The 24,594-nt window shown below is 34.8% G+C and overlaps 1 protein-coding gene across 7 annotated transcripts in view; it reads left to right on the forward strand.

Moving 5' to 3' along the window:
- The window catches only part of ANKRD28 (ankyrin repeat domain 28), a 202,800-nt gene that overhangs the window by 52,005 nt on the left and 126,201 nt on the right, over nt 1–24,594 (forward strand). For 3 of the 7 annotated variants that reach the window (XM_059162552.1, XM_059162554.1, XM_059162555.1), the window contains one exon: nt 5,918–5,990. The exons of 3 other annotated variants lie outside the window; for them this stretch is intronic. In XM_059162552.1, the coding sequence (XP_059018535.1) occupies nt 5,918–5,990 (73 nt within the window). Of the gene's footprint in view, nt 1–5,917; nt 5,991–24,594 lie in introns of those variants that run through there. One more of the 7 variants, XM_059162561.1, reaches the window with a different exon arrangement.

Genomic DNA, 24,594 nt, shown 5'->3' on the forward strand with positions numbered 1-24,594 from the left:
GCCTGCTTCCCTTTCTCTCTCTCTACCTGCCTCTCTGCCTACTTGTGATCTTTCTCTGTCAAATAAATAAATAAAATCTTAAAATATATATATATGGAAATACATATCCAGGATATATCAGTTGAATATGCATTCACAGTTTGGTTAGATACTGACAAATTGTTCTCCCACAGGAGATTATATTAATAAAGTTATTTCAGTCTAGAACTCAAATAGTTTCAGACTTCTTGATCTTTGCCAGTTTGAGAGATGAACAGTGGTTTATACCTATAGTTTTAATATGAATTTATCTTATGAAGTCAGGCATCTGTATATGTTTGCACATTTGTGCTTCCTTTTGTGTGAATTGTTCATTTCTATTCTTAACCTGTTTTTTAGTGGAATTTTTTTTTTACTTTTTCTTATGTTTGTCATTTGTTGTACTTTGTGGTTACATCTACATTTGTTGTACAACAAATTTGTTGTACTTCGGTACAATATTTGTTGTACTTTTTGGGTACATTCTACACTGAAAAGTGTAGAAATTTAACTTGCAATAGTTAGAAACATGAATTTTTATGACTTTCTAAATGCTTGTGTCTTTCCTATTAGATTATTTTAATAAAAATACTGTGTGGCTTTTTCTAATACTTTTATACTTTGTTTATTAAGGTGTAATTTAGCAGGGCACCTGGGTGGCTTAGTTGGCTAAGTACCTGCCTTCAGCTTAGGTCATGATCCCAGGGTCCTAGGATAGAGGTCTGGGCTCAACAGGGAGTCTGCTTGTACCTCGCCCTCTGATCCTCCCACCTGCTTGTGCTCTTGGGTACGCACAAACATTCTCTCAAGTAAATTAAAATCTTAAAGCTCACACGTGCTCTCTCTCAAGTACATAAAATCTTAATTTAAAAAAAGGTGTAATTTAGCTGTAGTAAAATTTATCCTTTTTGGTATACAGTTTTGTGATACCTTACAAATGCATTTAATGACTTCCATTATCCCTAAAAATTCATTTGTGCCCTTTTGTATTCATCCCCTCTTGGAGTCCTGGCAACTACTTACCTCTTCTCTGTCTTTAAGGTTTTGCCTTTTGCAGAGTATAAGAAACTGAATCATTCAGTATGCAGCCTTTCATTTAGCATAATGCATTTAAGATTTACCCATGTTGTTGGTGTGTTCAAGTCATTGATTCATTCCTTTTCTGTTACTGAATCATTTTGTAGTATATGAATTTACCACAGCTTATTTATCCATTCTCTACCTGAGGAGTGTTTGCTTTATTTCCAAGTTTTGGAGGTTATGAATAAAGCCAATAATAATGTTCATATACAAGATTTTTTTTGAGCATAAATTCTTTATTGGATTCATACCTAGGAATAGAATTGTTAAGTTATATGTTAATTATATATATGACTATAAGCAACTGCCCAAACATTTTCCGTAATGGCTGTATTATTTTGCATTCCCACCATAGTGTATGAGAATTGTAATTGCTCTGTATCCTTTCCAGTATTCAATATTGTCCATGTTTTTTTTTTTTTAAGTCATTGTACTAGGTGTGTAATAGTATTCCATTGTGCTTTAATTTGCATTTTCTTAGTGATTAATGTCTGTTTATTGTCTTTTGTGAAGTGTCAAACTGTTTACATCTTTTGCCCATTTTAAAAATTGGGCTTTTCTATTACTTGATTATAGGAGTTCTTTATTTTGTATATAAATCCTTTTTATATATCTGATTTGTAAGGATTTTCTCATTGTGACTTGTATTTTCATTCTTTTAATGATCTTTTTCAAAGAGCAGAAATTCTTTACTTTTATGAATTTTAATAAATCAATATTTTTATCTCTGGATTGTACTTTTGATCTTGTCTCTAAGGCATCTTTGCTTGTTCCAGGCCACAAAGATTTCATCCTGTGTTTTTTTTTTTAAAAGTCTTACAGTTTCAGATTGTATGTTTAGATCTGTGATCCATTTTCAGTCATTAATTGTGTTTGATATTAGCTGGAGGTGTAAGTTTGTTGTTATTGTTGTTGTTTTCCTTGCCAATTGATTCTTCAGTTGTTCCAGACCATTTTTGGGGAAGATTACTCTTTCTCCTTTGACTTGCTTTTGTGTCTCTGTCAAAAATTACTTGACCATGTATGTGTGCATATATTTCTGGACTCTCCTGTTCCATTTCGTTAGCTGTATGTCTCTTGCAATATTGTACTGTCTTGGTTGCTGTAGCTTTCTAGGAGGAGTATGAATTCTCCAAATTTATTCTTCTTTTTAAATATTGCTTTGGTCTTCTGTATAAATTTTGCCTTTCCATTTGAATTTTTGAATCATTTTATTCATTTCTACCGATAACAAAGATACTTTGAGATTGTATTGAATTTGCAGATAAAATGTGGAAAAAGTGATATCTTAACAATATTCAATCTTTTAATCCGTGAATGTGGTATCTCTTCATTTTTTTAGGTCTTTGATTTCCTTCAGCAGTTTAGCTTACAGATTCTGCGTCTATTTTGTCAAATTATCTCAGTATGTCAGTTTCTGGGGTGCTGCTACAAATGTTGTGCTTTTAAATTTATTTCCAGTTCATTGGTAGTATGTGCAAATACAATTGTATTCCACGACTTCGCTAAACTTACTAGATAGGAAAACGTTTTCAGAGATTCTGTGGCATTTTCCACATAGATAAACATGGTGTGTGGTAATATAGGTAGTTTCTTTCTTTCTAAATTATATGCCTTTTATTTCTTCTTGTAGCCCTATTGCAGTGGCAAGGACTTTGAATATAGAATAGAATTGGTGAGGGGCAGGCATCCGTGCTTTCTTTCTCTTTTCTTTCTTTCTTTTTTTTTTTTTTTAAGATTTTATTTATTTATTTGACAGAGATCACAAGTAGGCAGAGAAGTAGGCAGAGAGAGGAAGGGAAGCAGGCTCCCTGCTGAGCAGAGAGCCCGATGTGGGGCTCCATCCCAGGATCCTGGGATCAAGACCCGAACTGAAGGCAGAGGCCTTAACCCACTGAGCCACCCAGGCGCCCCGGCACCTGTGCTTTCTCTCCCCTTAGGGAGAAATCAGTCAGTAGTTTCTGAGTACTTTTATAGTTCTTTTAACACAAACAGTTCAGTACCGTGATCACTTAGCAAAGGAATCCTATGATTTTTTTTTTCCATATGGCTTCCATTTTTCCTGATATCATTCCATATGTATGTATGTCTGTGTCCCCCATACATGGACTTCAGTCAGAGCACTTACTGCATTGTTTTGCTGTTTGCTTTTTACTTATCTTTCTCTTTTAATAGAAGATGAGCATTTTGGGGGGAATTAAGAAATGGTGCTAATGTTTGGGATAATTGATATTAGGTTTGACCATATGAAATTGCCAGTATTCATTTTTTCTGCTTACAAGGTCTAATTATCAGTGTGAGAAATGTTTGTGCATGAGAAATTGTTCATCACTATTGTGTGCTCATAAGCAAAGCCATGAAGCCTGGAAATACTGATATAAATGGAATACAGCCACTACCCTTGAAGGAGATACTCTCTCTGTGGAAGACAGGGTCTTTACAACATTCAGATATGTTTAATTCTGTGGTGGGTCTGTCAGTATATGCACAAATTTAATCTCAGTTGGAATCTCCTGTGATCTTAGCTTCATACTTCTCAGTATCTTGGACTATAAAACACTTGGGCAGTGATTTCTATAACTTACTGAGAAGCTTGACATACTTTTATATGTGATAACTTTATGTGAAAATATACTCTGTACATTGTTCAGTTTGATGTGACTTTTTTTTAATCACTAAGTATCTTGTAAATTTCCTTTTTTTTTTTTTTTTTAAAGATTTTATTTATTTATTTGACAGAGAGAAATTACAAGTACACTGAGAGGCAGGCAGAGAGAGAAGGAAGCAGGCTCCCTGCTGAGCAGAGAGCCCGATGCGGGAATCGATCCCAGGACCCTGAGATCATGACCTGAGCCGAAGGCAGCGGCCTAACCCACTGAGCCACCCAGGCGCCCTGTAAATTTCCTTTTGAAGTAACTTGATATTTTAAAAGGAGAAAGACATTAAGGAAGTCATAATACAAATAAAACTGTTGCATTTCCCTACTCCAATTTTTTGTGTAATTTTTTAGATTGTAAATCATATATGGGGAAACTATAATATTTTGTACTATATATATTTGTGTAATACTTAGGCTCTCAGTGGTCTTTCACTACTCTATTGCAAGTCTGGAAAAAGGAATATATATGAGAGACTTTCTGTAAGCTTCATGAAGTCAGAGACTGTTTCTTTTGTTCACTTACATTCCTTGCACTTAGCACATTACATAGTTATTAACAAATGATTATTGAATAAGTATTTGTGGTGGGGGGAGGCTAAACTAGCTGGACTTGATTACAGTAAGTATATGTGCTGCTGAAGCAAGCAAGCACTTGAAACAGTAAGAAAATATAATTTATACATGAAACATGTTAACTTTAGTACAGATAAAAGTTACTGTAATCACATGTTTGATAAGTATCAAGATAGTTACAGTTTTTGAGGCAGTTAAATTGTACTGTAAATATATAGTAACAAGACTTTTTAATCAGTTGTTCAGGAATTTGCTTATGATATTGTTTTGGGCTTGACTATTAACAAAATTAAAATGTAACATTAAAATCTTTAAAGCACCATTTTGTTTCATTTTAACTCTTGTTTAAAATACATGACTCAGAGAAGACTACCTTTGTGTTAGTAATAATCAGTAGATAGAAGTACCCAGAAAATTTACTTTCTTTTGTATTTACTGCCACCAAATGACAAATTAATAGTATTACTATGTCTGTTATATTAATACTGTGGAAGACATACTAAAGGTAATGCCCCTTTAGTAGTATTCTGACAGAGTTAATTTGTTCATAAAGAGTTGGGACAAGAGAAGAAAAAACAAATTTTAATCCATTTAGAACTGTAGTTGATCTTCTACCAGAGTATATAGACTGATTTCAGTCTTCTTTAACATACAGAAAGGTATATTAGAACAGCGGAAATCACTATGACAAAGATGATAAAAACTTGATAACTCATACCTAATAAGAAATATATTTGACAATATACTTTTATACAAGGAATTTAATTCTTACGTTTATTCTGTCTAGATTATTGTGCTTGAGAATGATGACTCCCAAATATTTTAGGCCTAATTTTATTTATTTGCAGATAAGCATTTTCCTGAAATTATTGGGATATTATCCTGGAAAAAGTATTATATAAGAGTGTAAAAAAAAAAAAATAGAAGCAACCCAAATTTTCAGTCTTAGGAAAATTGGTTAAATACAATAAGGTCTTACTTTTTAACTTAATGTTACATAGTAACCGAGCATGTAGTAGAGAAATATGTAAGGAGATGGATAAAGGCCCATATTAGTAAATGAGGGAGATGAGGAGAAGTAAGTTACTGAACAGTGTATTTTCATAGTTTTTTTTTTTTTAAAGTGCATTTACTGAAAATAACTATCAGTGTTTATCTTTGGGAGATACTATGGTTTCTTAAATTTATGCATTTCTAAAATGAACATGTTTTTAAATATTCAGAAATTATGTAGATCGAATATTACGCTTTATAGACACATCATTCAACTATATTATAGTGAATATATTCAAACAATTTTGGGGGGATTTTGTTGAATAATGAAAATGTCTTACTGCAGGCAGTTCCGATTCGGACTTCACTTTTTGAGTCTCTTCTGATTGGTTCATATTTAAAGAGAAGCTTTGTAAAAACTCTGTCTTGTTACACAGATTAACAGTTTTCTTTCTTAAAACATCTGAATTAGTAAGATTTTGAATATTACCTAATAATTCAGTGCTTCGTTAAGGTGCTCGTTATGTTTATAACCTAGCCCTTCGTTTCTAGGGTCAGCATATTCTTGCTTTTGATATCTGTTTTCTGCTACAGGCCTGAGATTGAAATTGAAGCAATACAACTACTGCCTCTACCAGAGGAAAATAGTATGGGGATTCCTATTATGGTAGGTTATTTTCTAGTAGTCTCTCTGCAATGATATAGGCAGCTCTTGTCATTCATTGGTTTGTTGGTATTTATGCCTCCTCATAAATTAAGCATAGCTTTTCTACATTCTATATAACTGTATGTAAATCCTTCCTGTCAGTCAAAATCTTTTGTTGTAGACATTTTGTTTAAGTGTGGTGGTGCATGTATTCCTGGAAAATTTAATTATAACAAATGAATTCAAATAGGTATTTAGTGGAGGAGCTGAAAAACCCAATTTAAGAGCTCTTTGATCTTTGTGTATAGTTTGGAGAAGAGAAGAATGAAACAGTTGAATATTAATGGTACCGCAATTAGTGTTTTCTGTTTTTTTCTTTTTTAAACTGGTATTACTGGATGTTTTCATTCTTGTTCATACATCACTTTGTTCATACTTATATGTAATATGTTTGTGGAGCACTTTGTAAACATTATCAGCCATTCAGTATCACTGGTGAACCTCAGTTATGTGGTGGTGATTCCTGTGTTTTTAGTGAAAGTGGTATAAAAATCTCATAAAATTTGGAGATGTTAGACTGAAGGCACTTGTGAAGACAACATAAGCTAGGTTTGATACCATTGGCATTGTTTTCTAGGCTCTTATTTGAAATTCAAACATTGAAAGGTTGTGTAGAAAGGAAAAACATGTGGCTCAGTAATTGGCTTCTTTACCATTATCAGGTTTCAACTTGCTATACATTTTGTTAAATATTTTTAATCCTAAATACCATTTGAGATTAAGTAGACTTGATGCAAAGTTGTTTTACCACAACAAAAAATCACCCTTACTGGGATTCATTGTAATTTGTTAGTTAAACTTTTTTTTTTTTTTTTTTAAAGAAGAGAAGATGATTAGAGCTCTATTATGCTGAAAGCTGAAAGATTCTGTCTATCTGTATTCTGGTACAAGGGGAAGAGATTATTGGGAAAACATTTATTAGATTGTGTTGTTGATTGGAATAATTTTGGTTGACATTTAAGATTCATACTTGAGACATTTTGAATTCTGTGTGAATTAACCAGTTGTGACTCTTCACCTGACCTTTCAAAATTGTCTACTAAATTACCACTAAAGAAACAACTCACACAGGATGGCTTTTGCTGACTAGAATCCCACTGGAAATTCTTCCCCTCATACAACCTTATTTTTGTTCCTTAGAAGTCATTTTCTAAATGTGTGGTCTGACTTCAAGGTCCTGGGAGTCTGCTTTCTCCTCTCCCCCCTCCAACCTTCATGCACTCCTGCTCATGCATGTGCTCTCTCTTTCAAATAAAAAGCAGGTGCCTGGGTGGCTAGCTCAGTGGGTTAAGCATCTGCCTTCGGCTTGGGTCATGATCCTAGGGTCCTGGGATCGAGCTCCACATTGGGCTCTCTGCTCAGTGGGGATCCTGTTTCCCTCTCTCTCTCTGTCTGCCCTACTTCTGATCTCTGTCTGTCAAATAAATAAAATCTCCCAAAAAATCAATAAGATCTTTAAAAAAAATTTTTTAAATCAATCAATCAATCAATCAATCAATCTTTTTTTAACCATTGGTTCAATAAAAGCTTTGGATGAGTCTTGCAATACTCTAATTCAATCAGATTTGAATAATGGGTATGCCAAATAGAAAAAGAAAATGTCAGACTTAATATAGTAAGGGTAAGATTTGATTGGAAAAATGGTAACAAATAGCAGACACCATCAGTATCATATATTTTTTCTTTCCTGGTAACGCAAGGTCAAATTTAACTAGTTTTGCTATGTGATCGTTTTATAAATTGTAATTTTTATCTTTCACCACTGGATGGTGCCTTTGCATTGGTTTCTGCAGACTGTCTAAATTTACTTACATAAGGAACATTTTAAAATTTGTAATAAAGAACAATGAAATTAAAATTTGATAGTGATACAGTAGGTTAAACATATAGTTAAACATAACCATTATTTGTGACATAATATATACTGTAATTATTTTCAAAAAAGAAATTCTTTCATATGAAAGAAAGGTAAGAGCTATACCTGACCGTGTTTTCTGATAGTCTTCAGTTCACCACCTTAGAAACATTTTAGATGTTTTGATTTTTTTTATGCAGTTCTATAATTTAAATGGCATCTAAATAAACCCATTTCTTGATTTGTAATATACACACACACACACACAACACACACACACACATACAGATAGCTCAGGCTTTTAAAATTGTTTTTGATGATCATCTTTCTTCTACCTAGTAGCCATCTATCAAAGCCTTTTATTTCACGAATACTATATTCAAACTTTCTTTTGTTAGTTGACCAGGGACTTTCTTATGGTTACCCTGCTTGGGCAATTTGGGTTTATTTAGGATTGTAATGAACAAAACTTGAGTTTATTGGGATTGTAACAAGGCCATAAGGAGATCGCAATTCAAGGAAATAATAATCTTAAGTAATGAAGCATTCACTTATATTTTAAGATATTTAAAAAGCAAAATAAGCACCAACTCTAGAACATGAGTGTCTCTAAACCTTACTCTGAGACCTTTTTTGTCCAATTCAGTCTGTTGTTTCCTTTTCTGTTATTTAAAGGATTATTTATATGAAAACAAAGTTATAAAAACAGGTATCTGAAATTACCCCTTCTTGTATTCTGCTCTTCAGTAGCTATATGATAGATAGCTTTTGAGGAGTGAATTGGAAGGCATGTATACCAGAGCAAGTTTCAAGTCTCCATTTCTTTGCTCTGGATTCAGTGCCCGGCTGTTCTAGTCTTTGGAGCTGTGGGTATGGAACTGCTAAATGGCTTTGGTTGATAGGCTTGTTTCTTAACAGTGAAGCTTCACCTAGACAGTATGCAGATTTTGGTCCTAAATTTTATTACTGGGGCATCTGCCTTTGGCTCAGGTTGTAGTCTCAGGTCCTGTGATGGGGCTCCTTGTTGGGCTCCCTGCTCAGCAGGGGATCTGCTTCTCCCTCTGCCCTGCCTCCCTGCTTGTGTTCACTTTCTTTCTCTCTTGACAAATAAATAAAATCTTCAAAAAAATAAATTTTATTATTTATTGGGATGTGAACTTCTGTCATTTAACCCTCATAGAACTTATTTTTCTTACCTCTAAAGTAGTGCTTGAGTTCAGCAAGTAAGCATCATGACTAAGTGGTAGTATTACTCAGAAAAAATATATATGTACACATTGCAGGGAAAGAATACAATACTCATAATCCTGCCATGAGTTAACTAATCTGTCGTTGCTTTAAAAAAAAAAAAAAGAAAGATCCTTCTGATCATTATTTAACATAATTAGAATCCTATTTTATATATTGTAGGTTTCCATTTAATACTTTTGTAAGTATTATTTGTCCCAGTTTTTGGAAGTTCTGTAAAAATTTTGTTTCTAAATATTCATTTGGGGCCCCTTGGCAGCTTAGTATTTTAAGTGGCTGCCTTTGGCTTGGGTCATAGTCCCAAGGTCCTGGGATCGAGCCCTGCACCTGCCTCCTTGCAGGGAGTCTGCTTGTCTTTCTCCCTCTGCTCCCCCCTCTCCCACTTGTGCTCTCTCTTTGTCTCTCTCCCGATTTCTTTGAAATAAATAAATAAACTTCAAGTATCATCCAATTTTATTGTAATATATGCTATATTTTAAATCATTTTATTGTTCAACATTTAGTTTTTTTAATGTTTTGTTATAAATGATGCTTGAGTAAAATCATGATATGCAGAGTTTTGTAGGCCTCACTTTCCATTCTATCTACATTCTTGTAAGAAATGCTAGCTTAAAAACTTGGAAGACTTACCAATGAATGCTACTGACAGCAGTTGGCAACCTTTTTTCCCTAGAAAAGTTCCAGTTTACTCATTTTATCATCCCTTGTGGTCTCTGGCTTGGACAGTTGCATCCAGTAGAGTAGCCTGCTATTGTTTTCTGTCTTTAGTATCAACTCATTTTTAGGCCATCTTTTATATTGCATCCACAATGAGGCTTTGAAGATGCAAATCTGATTATGTCACTCTTTGACTTAAAACTTTTTAGTGGTTTCTTCATTTTTCTGCAGGTTAAAATGTTTATACTTTAATGTGGCATTCGAGGCCCTTCATGATTTAGCCCCTGTCTGATTTCCCACCCTTATTTTAATGCAGCCCTATTATATATTTTGTTGATAAGTAGGAATGGAATGTTCTAGGCAGGGGCAGCATCATATTTAGAGGCACAGCTGCAGGAAACAGCATGGTACATTTAAATTGTGACAAGTACATTTATAGATGTGAAACTTAAAGACAAGGTAGTGGTGGTCTTTAATAGAGTGTACATTAATAAAACTTAGTTGACTAAATAAAAGCAGGCAAATAAAATTTTATCTATGATTTAGAAAGTAACTGGTGATAAAGAGAATTATTAATGAAGAGTCTTGGTTACAATGTCAGAAATCCCAACTCAAAATGACTTAAATGCAAAAGGAAATGTGTTGGCCAGCAGTAGCAGGGTTGTCAGGCAGAACTAGATCTAGGATTTGGTGACAATAGATTTCCCACCAACCCCCCACCCTTTTAAAATTTTGCCCCTTTTTTACCTCTCATATAGGCAGTTTAGCTTACATTGTCCTTACGTATAATCCTGAAAGAAAAGAAAGTATCTTTTTCCTGATAGCCTTGGCAGGAAAGCAAAGTCCTGAGGAAGACCCTGTCTGACTTGATCATTTGTTCATCCCTGAATTAAACATGTGACTAGGAGGAAATGGTACTCTGGCCAATCCTGAGTCTCCTATATATCTTGGGACTAGCTGAACTCCTGAAAGGAAGGGATTCTTGTGAAAGAATATATGTTTACTACAGGGATAGATAGAATTGGTGAAAAAGGAGAACAAGAATTGAGAGATAAGTTAAGAGGTGGTTTTGTTAACTTGGGTAGGGACTGAAGTGGATCTGAAGTAGATTGCTATGAAGAAAGGAAGTTCAGGAGGTTTTAGGTAAAATGCCTACAATTAGGTGACTAATGAGAAGTGGGAGATGAAGTAAGGGTAGGCTTCTAGATAATTCTTTATGTTCTGGGCTTTTGTATATATGGTGATGCTCTTACTATTAATCAACCTGGGAGGTTTAGAAAAAGAATACTCTGAGGCAGTGGACTAGAGATGGTAAGTTGATTTTTGACATACTGAGTCAAAGATAATCTGGAATATGCAGGTTAAATGGCTCATTGTGCATTTGAAAGTTGTATCTGAAGGTTAAGACTGGAAATAAAGACTTGTAAGTTATCACATGTGATGGCTGACACTATAGATATAGATGAGATTGTCCAGGAAGAGCTTGTAGACAGAAAAGTGGGCTGAAAGAAAAGCCCATATGTAAGTATGAATGGTGGAAGAAAAGCCATGTAGAAGGGACCAAAAGAGAAGGTTTAGAAATATAGATGAAAATTTTATGGAAGAGAGTTTTAATAAAGATCATTGGTATCCAGTATTGTAATTTGAGAAAAATGAAGATTTTGCAATAATTACCATTGGTGACCTTAGACCAGTTTCAGTTGAATGGTGAGTATGGAAGTCAGGGTGAAACAAGTAGAAAATGGAAGGATAGCTCATTAAGGAAGCAGAGAAGTTTGGTGTAGGTGAAGATGAAGGGATAAAGACAGCAATAAGGGATAAATCAAAGTGATAATGGAATTAGGATTGATAAAGTTTATAAAAAGATGGAAGTAATTTTGAAACAAGTAGAAAATGGAAGGGTAGCTCGTTAAGGAAGCAGAGAAGTTTGGTGTAGGTGAAGACGAAGGGATAAAGACAGCAATAGGGATAAATCAAAGTGATAATGGAATTAGGATTGATAAAGTTTATAAAAAGATGGAAATAATTTTGAAACTTACTGTTTCTTCTGTGACTATAAGCCCCTTCCCAGTGACTGCAGAGTCACTGAGGTATGGTACCTGGCATGTAAGAAGTGTTTAATAAGTGACTGCTGAGTGAATGAAGGTTCAGAGAGGAAACCTGAAGATACATACATGTTTAAAGGTAAACCAGAAGGAAGTTGGAAGAATTCATCCTTGTTCTCTTTCTCTCTGAGGTAAAATGCCAAGAAATAGTGCCTCCCCAACTTGCTTACCTCAAAGCACAGCTGTGAGAAAGCAGTGTGAGAATAGATGTGAGAGCATTCTCAAACTAGGAAATACTGATACAAATAGAAGGGAATAATACTTTTCATTTCTGGCATCTTAGAAATCAGGGACTTCAAATCACCTATTTGGTTCTCACCAGCTCAGAAATCCCATTTGCTTTAACAGCTAATTTAACTTCTCTTAGTTATGTGATTTGTAGGAAGAGCTAGGCTTTGGAGGCAGATGGTCCTGGGTTAGGATTTTTCTCCACTTGTCAGCCAGGTGATTTCCAGTGTTTAACTTCTCCAGCTCAGATTTTTATCTGTGAAATTCGGAGTAGAAATACCTTGCAGTCATATTGTTATAACTGAGTACACATAAAGTACATAGAATCATTGTGGGTATTCACATTACCTGGGATGTTTATCCCAGCCCTGTATGAGTAGCCAATCTTGTTCCATCTTCACATAATATAATATTGCTAGATAAAACTGCCATCTTATATTGAAATTGATTTGATGCTGCTACTTGTTGTTATTCATTGATCTAGTTCTTATCTCTAGACCTATACAACTTGGTATCTCTTTATAATGATATCACTTCAAATATTTTAAAGCTGTCATAGTCTCTCTGACTCCTTTTCAGACAGAATACGTGCAACTTCATTGACACCTTTTTTTCCTTAAGATTTTATTTATTTGTCAGAGAGAGAGACAAGCAGGGGGAGTGGCAGGCAGAGGGAGAAGCAGGTTCCTCACTGAGCAGGGAACCTGATGCGGGACTTGGTCCCAGGACCCTGGGATCATGATCTGAGCCAAAGGCACATGCTTAAGTAACGGAGACCCAACCCAGGTGGCCCTTCATTGACACTTATGTGGTTTTTAGATCCACTATCGTTCTGGCTTTGAGTTATATTCTAGTCTCATTACTTTAGATGTGGTTTGACCTATGTCTAGGAAATAATGTACTTTTTCTAGAGGAGAAAAGTGAGATGAATAGGAAGCATTTTTTGAAATAAAAAGTCCATTTTAATTGGTCAAAACTAAAGTGTAATTTTACTGTTTCATATTCTAAAGTATACTGTTTCGTCAGTGACACTTATAAAGTGATTACCTTCAGTCTCTTTTAAGATAAGGTACTGATAACTGATCCCCCCCCCCCATCCTTTTTTTTTCTTTTAAAGATTTTATTTATTTATTTGACAGACAGAGCTCACAAGTAGGCAGAGAGGCAGGCAGAGAGAGAGGAGGAAGCAGGCTCCCAGCAGAGCAGAGAGCCTGATGTGGGGCTCGATCCCAGAACCCTGGGATCATGACCAGAGCCAAAGGCAGTCTTAACCCACTGAGCCACCCAGGTGCCCCTGGTTTTTTCCTCTTTTAAAAATAAATCTCTAGAGCCTTCAGTATCATTCTGGCATTAATAAAAGTGGAAAAAGTGAACTATTGAAATAAAATGCCAAGATTCAGTTTTCCATGTAAATCATAGTGTACTTTTGGTTGCCTACTCACCAGTCATTACCCACTTCCTTCCTTGAGGTCCCCAGTTTTATTTGGAGGCTCAGTCCTCTCCTACTTGACTTGGGGAAGTCCTTATTAGTGTAAGCTAAGCAAAGTAATTCTACTCTGCCTTGTAGTGATTTAAGAAGGAACATAAGAGCCGAAACTGGTCATATGTCAGGAAACGTCAGTTTAGGTAGTTTCTAGAAAAGTCCTTTTCCTACCTAAAAAGGGAGATGCAGCAAGAAACTTCTCTTTCTGCTGGGCAACAATATGTGTCTGATTGGATGCCTTGAAGTATGGCAGATCTCTGTGACTATGACCGGAATTATCCCTAAGGTCCATTCTGAGTCTGACAGAGAAGACTCAGCTGGAGCTTAGGGTCAGTCAGGTACCTTAGAGCTACATTAATTTCACTTCTTGTTTATGATAAGTCTCTTTATTGTATAAGCCAGTTGAGTGTAATGTGCTGTTTTATTTTAGTCTAACATTAGGATAGCCCTAATGTTAAAGAACAAACATACTTGAAAGTCTGCTGTACAGAACAGGAGACACTTTTTGGGAGGCCCATTAAGCCATAATGATGAGTCTCATAATTTTAAGATCACATTAGAATCATACTCAGGTCCAAAGCTTCATGAGTATTCTCATATACTAAATGTTCTGATTGTGAACAAAACAGATAAAAACATTTCTGTACTGCAATAACTGATAAAGATTTAATTACCCAGTTAGTGAAGAATGAGCCAATTATCAGTTTTGACAGGGGCCCCTTCTTTCTATTTAAGAAGTTCAATATTGACGGGCGCCTGGGTGGCTCAGTGGGTTAAGCCGCTGCCTTCGGCTCAGGTCATGATCTCAGGGTCCTGGGATCGAGTCCCGCATCGGGCTCTCTGCTCAGCAGGGAGCCTGTTTCCTCCTCTCTCTCTCTCTCTGCCTGCCTCTCTGCCTACTTGTGATCTCTCTCTGTCAAATAAATAAATAAAATCTTAAAAAAAAAAAAAAAAGAAGTTCAATATTGACTACATCTAAAGGAATTGACCTTGTTTTACTCTGAAGTAACATGAAGTTATAAGCATGGATTTTTTATAGGTTTAACAAGGGCATGAAAATTTATTTATGCAAAAAATTTCCATGCCTGATACACATTAGAAACACCCTTTCCTTTTTTTAACAATAGAAGCTGTTCTCTAAAATTTTAGATAGCACGCTTTAATAAAGGGAGCTGAAGAATATGAAAAATGTTCTAATTATCTGAGTCATTACTTGGACTTTAAAATAGTTACCAGTTTCAGTATTTTTGTCTCCATCTTCTATAGTTTAGAAAGATGTGAATCATTTTCTTTAGTATTTCCCAAATGATAGCTGCTTTGAAAGGGAAGTGATGTATGTGGTCCTAATTTGTATGTGAAATACCTAGTGTACACTTCAGTTACTGATTTTACTGCACTTTGTGGGATTCCCTTGGATGTCTCATGTAATTACTGTTTATAAAGGTAAACATTGGGTAACCATAGCAACTTATTTTTAAATTGAAAATTTCCCCCAGTTTTTAAAGTGCAGTAACTTGATACTCCATTTATCCCAGTGTTACCACGTTGTAGAAACCAGAATGATTTGTAAATAACCTCTCCTCAGTTTTTTTTTTTAAAGAAAGACAAAAGTTCAGCCTGTTTAAAAATTTTACATTCTAATTTGTAACACTGGACCTAAGTTGTCTTTGACGCAGTTGCTTAGAGATAATTACATAAATAATAATGTAAAATTATATTTCAGAGAATGTATTTATTCTGGGTCTGGCAGCACATAAGTCATATGCCAGAGATTCTGCTAATTAACATAAATCCCAACAAAAATTACACTAATAAGAGACAGATCATGTAGGATATTTAAAAATAATACAGCTTAAATAGCTAGTTCAGTCTGGCCTTCAATTCTGTCTAAATGATGAGTACTTTTGCTTAATTTTAAACTACTTCTTGAGGCAGTCAATAATTTGAAGAAAATAATCCAAATTTTTAAAATATTGCATAAATGTAGTACTACATGCTTGACAACAGAATGTTTTCCTCCCCCTTTTCCCTTAGTTTTGGCGTATTGGGTGTATTCTAGAAAACTATCTACATTGTTATATTTGGCTTATTAAATTTTTTTTGCTTGTATACTTTTGAAGGAAATAATTATTTCTTTTTAAAACTCAAATCTAAAAAGTCATTTTAATGTTGATTTACACCTTAAGTTCTCACATGTAACTCTTGAATATATACTCTTTCCAGGAAGCCCATTCCATTTCCTATCTTGACTGAAATTCTATGTTTTCATAAGTACATGATTCTCCAGAGGTCATATGTATCTTGGGAATGCCTGTGTGTGTGTGTGTGTGTGTGTGTGTGTGTGTGTCTGCGCGTGCGCATGTGTATAAAGGAAGGAGAGGAATAGAGTCAGCATTCTTCTAGTCATCCACTATAGCTATTAAAATGTTACTTGTCTACCTAACTATAAAAAAATCTTCCTTCTTTTGAGGCACATGTCCTCTGGCTAGGTGACTTTTCTGGTTGTTTGTTGCTGTTGTATGGCAAATCTCACTCCAACCTTCTACATCTGGATCAGAGTTCTATCAGTCATCTACATGTTTCATTTCTTTGTAGATGACATTTTATGTATCATATTTCACAATGTCACAGCTTCCACACTAGTAATCCTTTCCACTTGGCTCTAACCACATACTCCAATATCCATATCCCACAGTTTGTTTCTTGTACTACCTTCACGTCTGTATTTTTGTTATCCAGTCTAGACCCCATGACCCATTACTTTCAACTGCTACACACTCACACTTTTCAACTTTTCAACTTCATGCTTTCTCTTCCACTTGACTTACCTACATCAACCCTTCCTTCCTTTTTCAGAAGACAGAGATCTTCTCTTCATAACTCAAGGTAATTTTCCACCTCCATACTAGAATTTCCCTTTTTCTGCATCTGTGAAATTTCCTCTTTTATTTTTCAGTTATTCCTTTTTAATCTTTTTAAAATATTTTTTCAGCATTAGGTTTTATTTTCTAAATTTTTTTTAAAATTTAAATTCAGTTAATTAACATATAATGTATTATTAGTTTCAGAGGCAGAGTTCAATGATTTGTCAGTCTTACATAATATCCAGTGCTCAATACATTGTGTACCCTCCTTAATGTCCATCATGCAGTTACCCCTTTTTGGTGATACCGAGTCTTCTAATTCATGAACACAGAATATGTTTCCATTTATTTATGTCATTTTTATTTCTTTCATCAGTGTTTTATTTATTTTTTTTTTAAAGAATTTATTTATTTATTTGACAGAGATTACGAATAGACAGAGAGGCAGGCAGAGACAGTAAGAGAAGAAGGCTCCCTGCTGAGCAGAAAGCCCAGTGCGGGGCTCCATCCCAGAATCCTGGGATCATGACCTGAGCTGAAGGCAGAGGCTTTAACCCACTGAACCACCCAGGTGCCCCGATGTTTTGCAATTTTTTTAATGCACAAGTCTTTTACCTCCTTAGTTAAGTTTATTACTAAGTATTTTATTGTTTATGATGCTATTGTAAATGAGGTTATTTTTTGAATTTCCTTTTCACATAGTTCATTCTTAGTGTATAGAAATGCAAGTGATTTGGTTGATTTTATATCCTGCAACTTTACTGAATTAATTATAAGATTTCTTTGTGGAGTCTTGAGGGTTTTGTACATAATGAGATCATGTCTTCACTTTTTTGTTTTTTTACTTTTTTCTGATTTGTGTGTCATTTATTTCTTTTTCTTGCCTCATCTAGCTAGGAAATCTAGTACTTCATTAAATGGAAGTAGTGAAAGTGAACATCTTGGCCATGTTCCTAACTGCAGAGGAAAAGCTTTCAGTTTTTCATCACTGAATGTGTAGGCTTTTCATATATGGCCTGTATAATTTCCTTCTACTTCTAGTTTGTTACAAGTTTTTATCCTGAAAGGGTGTTGAATTTTTTCAGATTTTTTTTCCTCTATCTATTGAGATGATCATCTTCTGTGTGTGTGTGTTTGTATGTTTTATTACATTAATTGATTTTTGTGTAATGATCTATGGTGTATGTCAGGCATAAGTCCCATTTTGCCATAATGTATGATCTTTTACTTACCTATTTATTTTTTAAAATTTTACTATTTGACAGAGAGCAAGAGCCCTGAGCAAGGGAGGGGCAGGGAGCTGCTGTGGGACTCCTTGCTGAGCAGGGAGCTTGCTGTGGGACTCAATCCCAGGACCCTGGGACTCAGCCGACCTGAGCAAAGGCAGATCCTTAACCCACTGAGCTACCCAGGCACCCCATGTGTGATACTTTCAATGTACTGTTGAATTTGATTTGCTGGTACTTTGTTGACAATTTTTGTGTTTATGTTTGTCAGGAATTCTATGTTCACCTGAAATTTTATTTTTTTGTTTTGTTTTTGTTTGGTTTTGATATCAGGGTAGTGCTGGTCCATAAAATTAGTTCAGACGTGTTCCTTCCTTTTCGGTCTTTTTTGGAAGAGTTTGAGGATTGGCATTACTTTTTTAAATTTTGCTAGAATTTACCAGTAAAGCCATTTGGTCCTGGGCTTTTCTTTGTTGGAGATTTTTGATTACTGATTCAATCTTTTTCTATTCATGATTTAGTCTTTGGTAGTTTGTATGTTTCTAGGAATTTATCTGTTTATTTTAGATTGCTCAGTTGCTTTGCATTGTAATTGTTCACAGTAGTCTCTTATCCTCCCCCCTTCCCATGACATCGGTTATAATATCTCCTCTTTCATTTTTTATTTCATTTGAGTTCTTTTTCTTAGTCTAGCTAAAGTTTTATCAGTTTAACATTTTCGAACAGCTGACTAAGTTTTGTTGATTTTTTTTTTCTATTCTCTTTTCTTTAGTTCTGCTTTAATCTGTATTATTTTCTTCCTTATGCTAACTGGGCTTAGCTTGTTCTTTTTCTAACTCCTTGAGGTGTAAAGTTAGGTTATTTGAGATATTGCGTTTTTAATGTAGGTGTTTATCCTAGTAAGCTTTCCTCAGTGCTGCTTTTGCTACATCCCGTAAGTTTTGGTATATTGTCTTTTCAGTTTTGTCTCAAGATACTGAGATACTTCTGACTTCCCTTTTGATTCTTTCTTTGATCTGTTGGTTGTTCAAGAGTGTGTTGTTTAATTTCCATATATTTATTACTTTTCCAATATTCCTTTTGCTGTGGATTACTAGTTTCATTCTGTTTTGGTCAGAAAAGATATTTGGTATGATTTCACTCTTAAATTTGTCAAAATTTGTTTTGTGACCTAAGATGTCATCTATCCTGGAGAATGTCCTGGGTGTGCTTGAGGACAGTGTATATTCTGCTACTGTTGGGTGGGATGTTCTGTATGTTTCTGTTAGGTCTATTTGGTCTATATTGTTCAAGTCACTGTTTCCTTGTTAATTAGCTGTTTCAAATTCTATCCATTACTAAAAGTAGGATATTGAAATCTGCTACTGTTATTATTATATTGCTGTCAAGTTCTCCTTTCAGTTTGTCAGTGTTTGCTTCATATATTTAGATGCTCTGATGTTGGGTGTGTGTATATTTATAATTGTTACATCTCCCTAGTTTTGTCCTTATATAATGTCCTTTGCCTCTCATGACAGTTTTTGACTTAAGGTCTATTTTATCTGATACTCGTTCAGCTGCCCTGCTCCTTTTTGGTTAACATTTGCATAGCATATCTTTTCCATCCAGCATATCTTTTCCATCCCTTCACTTTCAGCCTGCATGTGCCCTTAAGTCTAAAGTGAGTCTCTTGTTGGGACACCTCAGTGGCTCAGTTGGTTAAGAGCCTTCAGCTTAGGTCATGATCTCAGGGTTCTGGGATCCAGTTCCACATCCAGCTCCTTGCTCAGCAGGGAGCCTACATCTCCCTCTGCCTGCTGCTCTCCCTGCTGTGCTTTCTCTCTCTCTCTCTCTCTCTCTGACAAATAAATAAATAAAATCTTAAAGTGCATCTCTTGGAGACAGGATATAGTTGGATCTTGGTTTTTGTTTTGTTTGTTTTTGTTTTTGTTCTTTTGAATCTATTCAGACATTCTCTTTCTATTGGTTAGTGTTCTTTTGAAAATAGAGTCTTTAGCCTTCAACATGTTTATCTTGATCATTGCCTTTTCTTCTGTAACCTTTTTTGGGTTAAATACTGCCTAGTTTATTCTTTTCTCAGGATTGCATTTATTAAAGAAATCTAATCTATGGTCGCTACCACTACTTTTGGTACCTTCTTTTCATGAGTCAACCTATTTTTCTCAGAAACAGGACAGTAAGTCATAAAACGCTAGAACTGAAAGCAACTATAAAAATCATTTAATCTCTTTAACTTGTTTCAACAGTAAAATGAAGGTGCCAAGAGAAATGAAGTAATGTGCTGACGGCTAAGTCAATTTTGGTTAATGTCAATTTAAGGAATTCTGTATGGACCTTAATATATGTGAAGAAGCCTCTGAATACGGAAGAAAATGGCACCTATAAAATTGATGTGCTTTGCTTCATACAAAAATAATATTGCCCTCAAACCAGGGTTAATATTGTGATTAAGTTAGATATTTGTGTGTTTTCAGGGAAGAGACAAAAGGTAAAAGAAAGACAGTGAGCCTTTCAAGTTATGATAGAAATATTTAGGGTGCCTGGGTGGCTCAGTTGTTAAGCGCCTGCCTTCAGCTCAGGTCATGATCCCAGGGTCCTGGGATTGAGGCCTACATCAGGCCTCCTGCTCAACGGGAAGCCTGCTTCTCCCTTCTGCTCCCCCTGCTTGTGTTCCCGCTCTCTCTCTTCTCTCTCTCTCTCTACCAAGTAAATAAATCTTTTAAAAAAAATAGGAAAAGTCAGGTAAGGCTGATAGCTCCTGTTTTGACTATTTTACTGTGGAACATTGTATATTCATATTACTTGCTCGGAACCATCATAAAAATCTAAACTTTGTTCTTTTCCTTTAGACAGTAATGTAGGTAGCATGTTTTAGGTGAACAGTTAAACTTTTAAAAAGTTAGTATTTATAGGTCTAAACCAGTGTTGTGTAATGGTTGTCACTAGCCAGATACATATGGCTAGCTAATATAACTGAGGAACCGAATTCTTGATTTAGTTTTATCTAAATTCTAAAAATACTTGATTTAGTTATTGGAACTTTAAAATATATTTGCAACAACTCAAGCACACATATTTACATCCTCAGTTGTAAATTTCTTGAGATCTAAATACAAATCTATTATTTCTAATGAAAATTTAATGTTCACATTGAGATATGCTTAAGTATAAAATACAAACAAAATTTGAAGACAATAAAAGAATGTAAAATATCCATTAATTCTATATTGGCTATAAGCTGAAATAATATTTGTGATATATTTGATTACATAAAATATTGTTATAATTTTTACCTTTTGTTTCACCATTTTAAAGTGTTTATACCTAGAAAATGTTAAATTACTTACGTGGCTAGTTTTTCATTTCTAATGTATGGCACTTGTCTACACTTTGGGTAGCTAAACTATTACTCTGTTATTATAAATAGTTTTAATGTTAAATAAACCTAATAAAATGGTTTCAGCCATTTTCTGAGAAATGTGATCATCAAGAGAATGTTTTGATATTAGATGTTCTAACTAGTTGACCATTGGTTTGAGAAAGCACTCTTTGAATAAATTAGAGGAAAGAGTAGCAACAGGGAAGATTATGTATAACTTTATAAAAGCCATCATTTTTTAAGAGAATGGACAGTTACAAGATATCTTTATATACCACTTAGAATTAATAAATTTATATGCTGTACTCTTGCCTCTAATTAGTAGGAGGTTTGTCTTGTACCTCTAATTTAGGTCTTCCGTATATACTGCCTTTTACTGTCTTTTTTGTTCTTACCTTGTATTGGATAGTTTTTCTTGTGTGCCTCATTTAGGCTGCATAAGGTCTTCTTCCCCCCGCTTTACTGAGGTATAATAGACTAGTAAAAATTGTATTATTTAAGGTGTACAATGTGATGATTTGAAGTACATAGCCATTGTGAAATGATTACTGCTATCAAGCTAAAAGTGTGTCAATTAGCACATCTGTCACCTCTCATAGTTACCTTTTTTTTGGCGGTAAGAACATAATGTCTAGTCTCAGCAGATTTAAAGTACATAGCTCAGTACTCTTAACTACAGCCATCCTGTGTGTGTATAGCTCCCCCAAAGTTACTGTTCTTTAAACTGAAAGTTTGTACCCTCTGACTAAGTCTTCTCATTCCCCTTACCTCCATGCCCTTGGCAATCCCCATTCTACTCTGTTTCTTTGAGTTCAATTTTTTAGATTCCACATATAACTGGAATAATACAGTATTTGTCTTTTTGTGTCTGGTTTATTTATGCTTATTTTATTAACATAAATATCCTCCAGGTTCATCCATGTTGTTGGCAATGGTAGGATCCTTCATTTTTATGACTGAATAATACTCCATTGTATATACACATAGCATATTTTTTTTGATCCATTCATCTGTTGACAAACAGGTTGTTTCTGTTTCTTGTCTTAGTTAATGTCACAATGAACTTGGGGGTATAGACGGCTCTTTAAGATACTGATTTCATTTTCTTTGGATATATACCCAGATATTTAACTTCTTAAGGAACCTTCATAGATTTTTCCATGGTGGCTCTACTAGTTTACGTTCAACAAGGAGTGTATAAGCATTCTCTTTTCTCAACATCTTTGCCAACATGTTTTCTCTTGTCTTTTTGATCCTAGTCGTCCTATCAGGTGTGAGGTGAAGACTCATTGTGATTTTCCTTTGCATTTTCCCAATGATTAGTGAGTAGAACACCTTTTCATGTACCTGTGGCCAATTGTATGTCTTTTCTAGAAAAATATTTATTTAGGTCCTTTGCCTATTTTTAAAAATAAGGTTATTTATTTGTTTGGGTATTTGTGTCATTGGTTGATTGGGTTTTTGTTTGTTTTTATTGAGTCATATGAGTTCCTTATAGATTTTGGGTATTAATCTGTTATTGGATATATATAGATTACAGACATTTTTTCCCATTCCACTGGTTGTCTTTTCATTTTGTTGATACTCTCCTTTCCTGTGCAGAAGCTTTTTTGTTTGATGTAGTCCCATGTGTTTCTGTTTGCCTTTGTTGCCTCTGTTTTTGGTGTAATATCCAAGAAATCATTGGGTTGCATAAGGTCTTTGAAGGTGGAGATGATATATGACATTTCATAATCTCTTGATGTGTAAATAGTAGAGTGGAAATATTAATATGAAATATTTGTTGAATCAGTTGCTGGTAAAATTTTAAATGTTTTAAAAATCAGGTATTCTTTTATTTCAGTGTAGTGAATTTTGAGTGGGATGGAACCAAATCTCACCATCCTGTAGGAATTTTTTAATAGTCATCTTAGAATTAGACAAGTTTAGGATTCTTAACACTTCATTTTCAAATCATGAGATTAGATGTCAGGATACAGATTTTTTATTTAGATACAGGTTTAAGATTTAGAAAGGATGTAGAGCCTGAAGGGTCCTTGGGTATGATACAGCAACTCATATTACCTCATTTTAGTTTATTTGGAAACTGAAGAAAGCCTAGATTTCTTAAGCTCTTGTAAGCACTAGTTGCTTATGTAAAAAAGCTGGGAGTTGCTTGTGATTACCATCTTCTTCCCTATGGCCCATCTAATAGCATATCCTGTAAATTGCTTTCCTAAAATATATCTCAGTCTCTGCATTTACATATCTAACATCCTAGTTCAAATTTCTTAATTTTGGGATTATTGCAACAGTCTCCTAACTAGTCCTTTGGCTTCTGTTTACTACACTGAAGCCCCATAATCTTTGTAAAGCACATTATGATGATTGTCTTGCTTAAAAGTTTCTAGCGACTTTTGAGTCACTTAGAAAATACCAACTTTATAATTTGGCTTACAAAGCCCTTTATAGTCTTTTGAGTTATTTCTCCCCACTACATCTGTTACTGTTCCTCATGGTTGTTTGCTGCAGCCACATGGACCTTCTTCTGGGTTTTTCTCCCCAAGAAATTTTTTTCTTCTACAGTATATTACAGTTTGCAATTTTGTAATATTTATTACTGTGTAAGCTCTTTTAGAATAAGGATTAACTGTTTATTCATAATTTTGTTTCCTTAGCATAACAGAGCTTGGGACATAGTCGATGATGAATAAGTGTAGATGAACAGATGAGTCATTGACTGACTAGATGTTATTGAGCCTCCACATCTCATATACAATTTGGGTAGTAGTACCCATAAACAGTGATGAGGAGGATTCAGTGAGAATATATTTTTATAAGATTTTATTTATCGAGAGAGAGCAGCAGGCAAGGGCATGGAGCCGACACAGGTCCCAATCCCACAACCCTGAGCCAAAATCAAGAGTCGCACCCCACGGTGAGAATATTTGTAATAAATATTTGTTTCCTTCTCCCTCCACTTACTTTTCTTTGCTTACCCAGTAATATAGCAGAGTTGTTCCTTAAGCTGTTTTCTGCTTATTGTTTCTATTGTAGTTTGTTACAGTTAATGTTTATAATCCATTTTATTTCTTGAAAATTTAAGTATACTGTACTAAAATGTGGATGGATCACTGATTGATGCCTGAAGGAGGAGTAAGGTTATCATTTAGTGTTAGCTTGAAGTCTGAGTAAAAGTTAAGAGACTCAAAAGCAGATTGACTTAAGGTAGAATTTCTGTTTCTCTGTAATACAAGTGTTGGGAAGTGGGCAGTTTAGGGGTTTTATGGCAGTTCTGTCCCACAGAGTCCTGAAGGGACCCAGATCCCCTCTAGCATACTCTTCTACCACCCTAGATTCTGGTCCTCGTTTGCATTAGGATGGTGGCGAGTCATCCATGTTCTAGGAAGCAGGGTGGATATACCATTTGTCCTTGTAGGAATAGGAAACCACTAACACCTCTACTTAAAAATGCTGGTCAGAACTTTGTCTTGTGGCTTCCCGTTACAAGGGAGGCTGAGAAGCGGAGACTTTGTTCTTT

The sequence above is a fragment of the Mustela lutreola genome, chromosome 2 (genome assembly GCF_030435805.1).
Source record: "Mustela lutreola isolate mMusLut2 chromosome 2, mMusLut2.pri, whole genome shotgun sequence".
NCBI lineage: Eukaryota > Metazoa > Chordata > Mammalia > Carnivora > Mustelidae > Mustela > Mustela lutreola.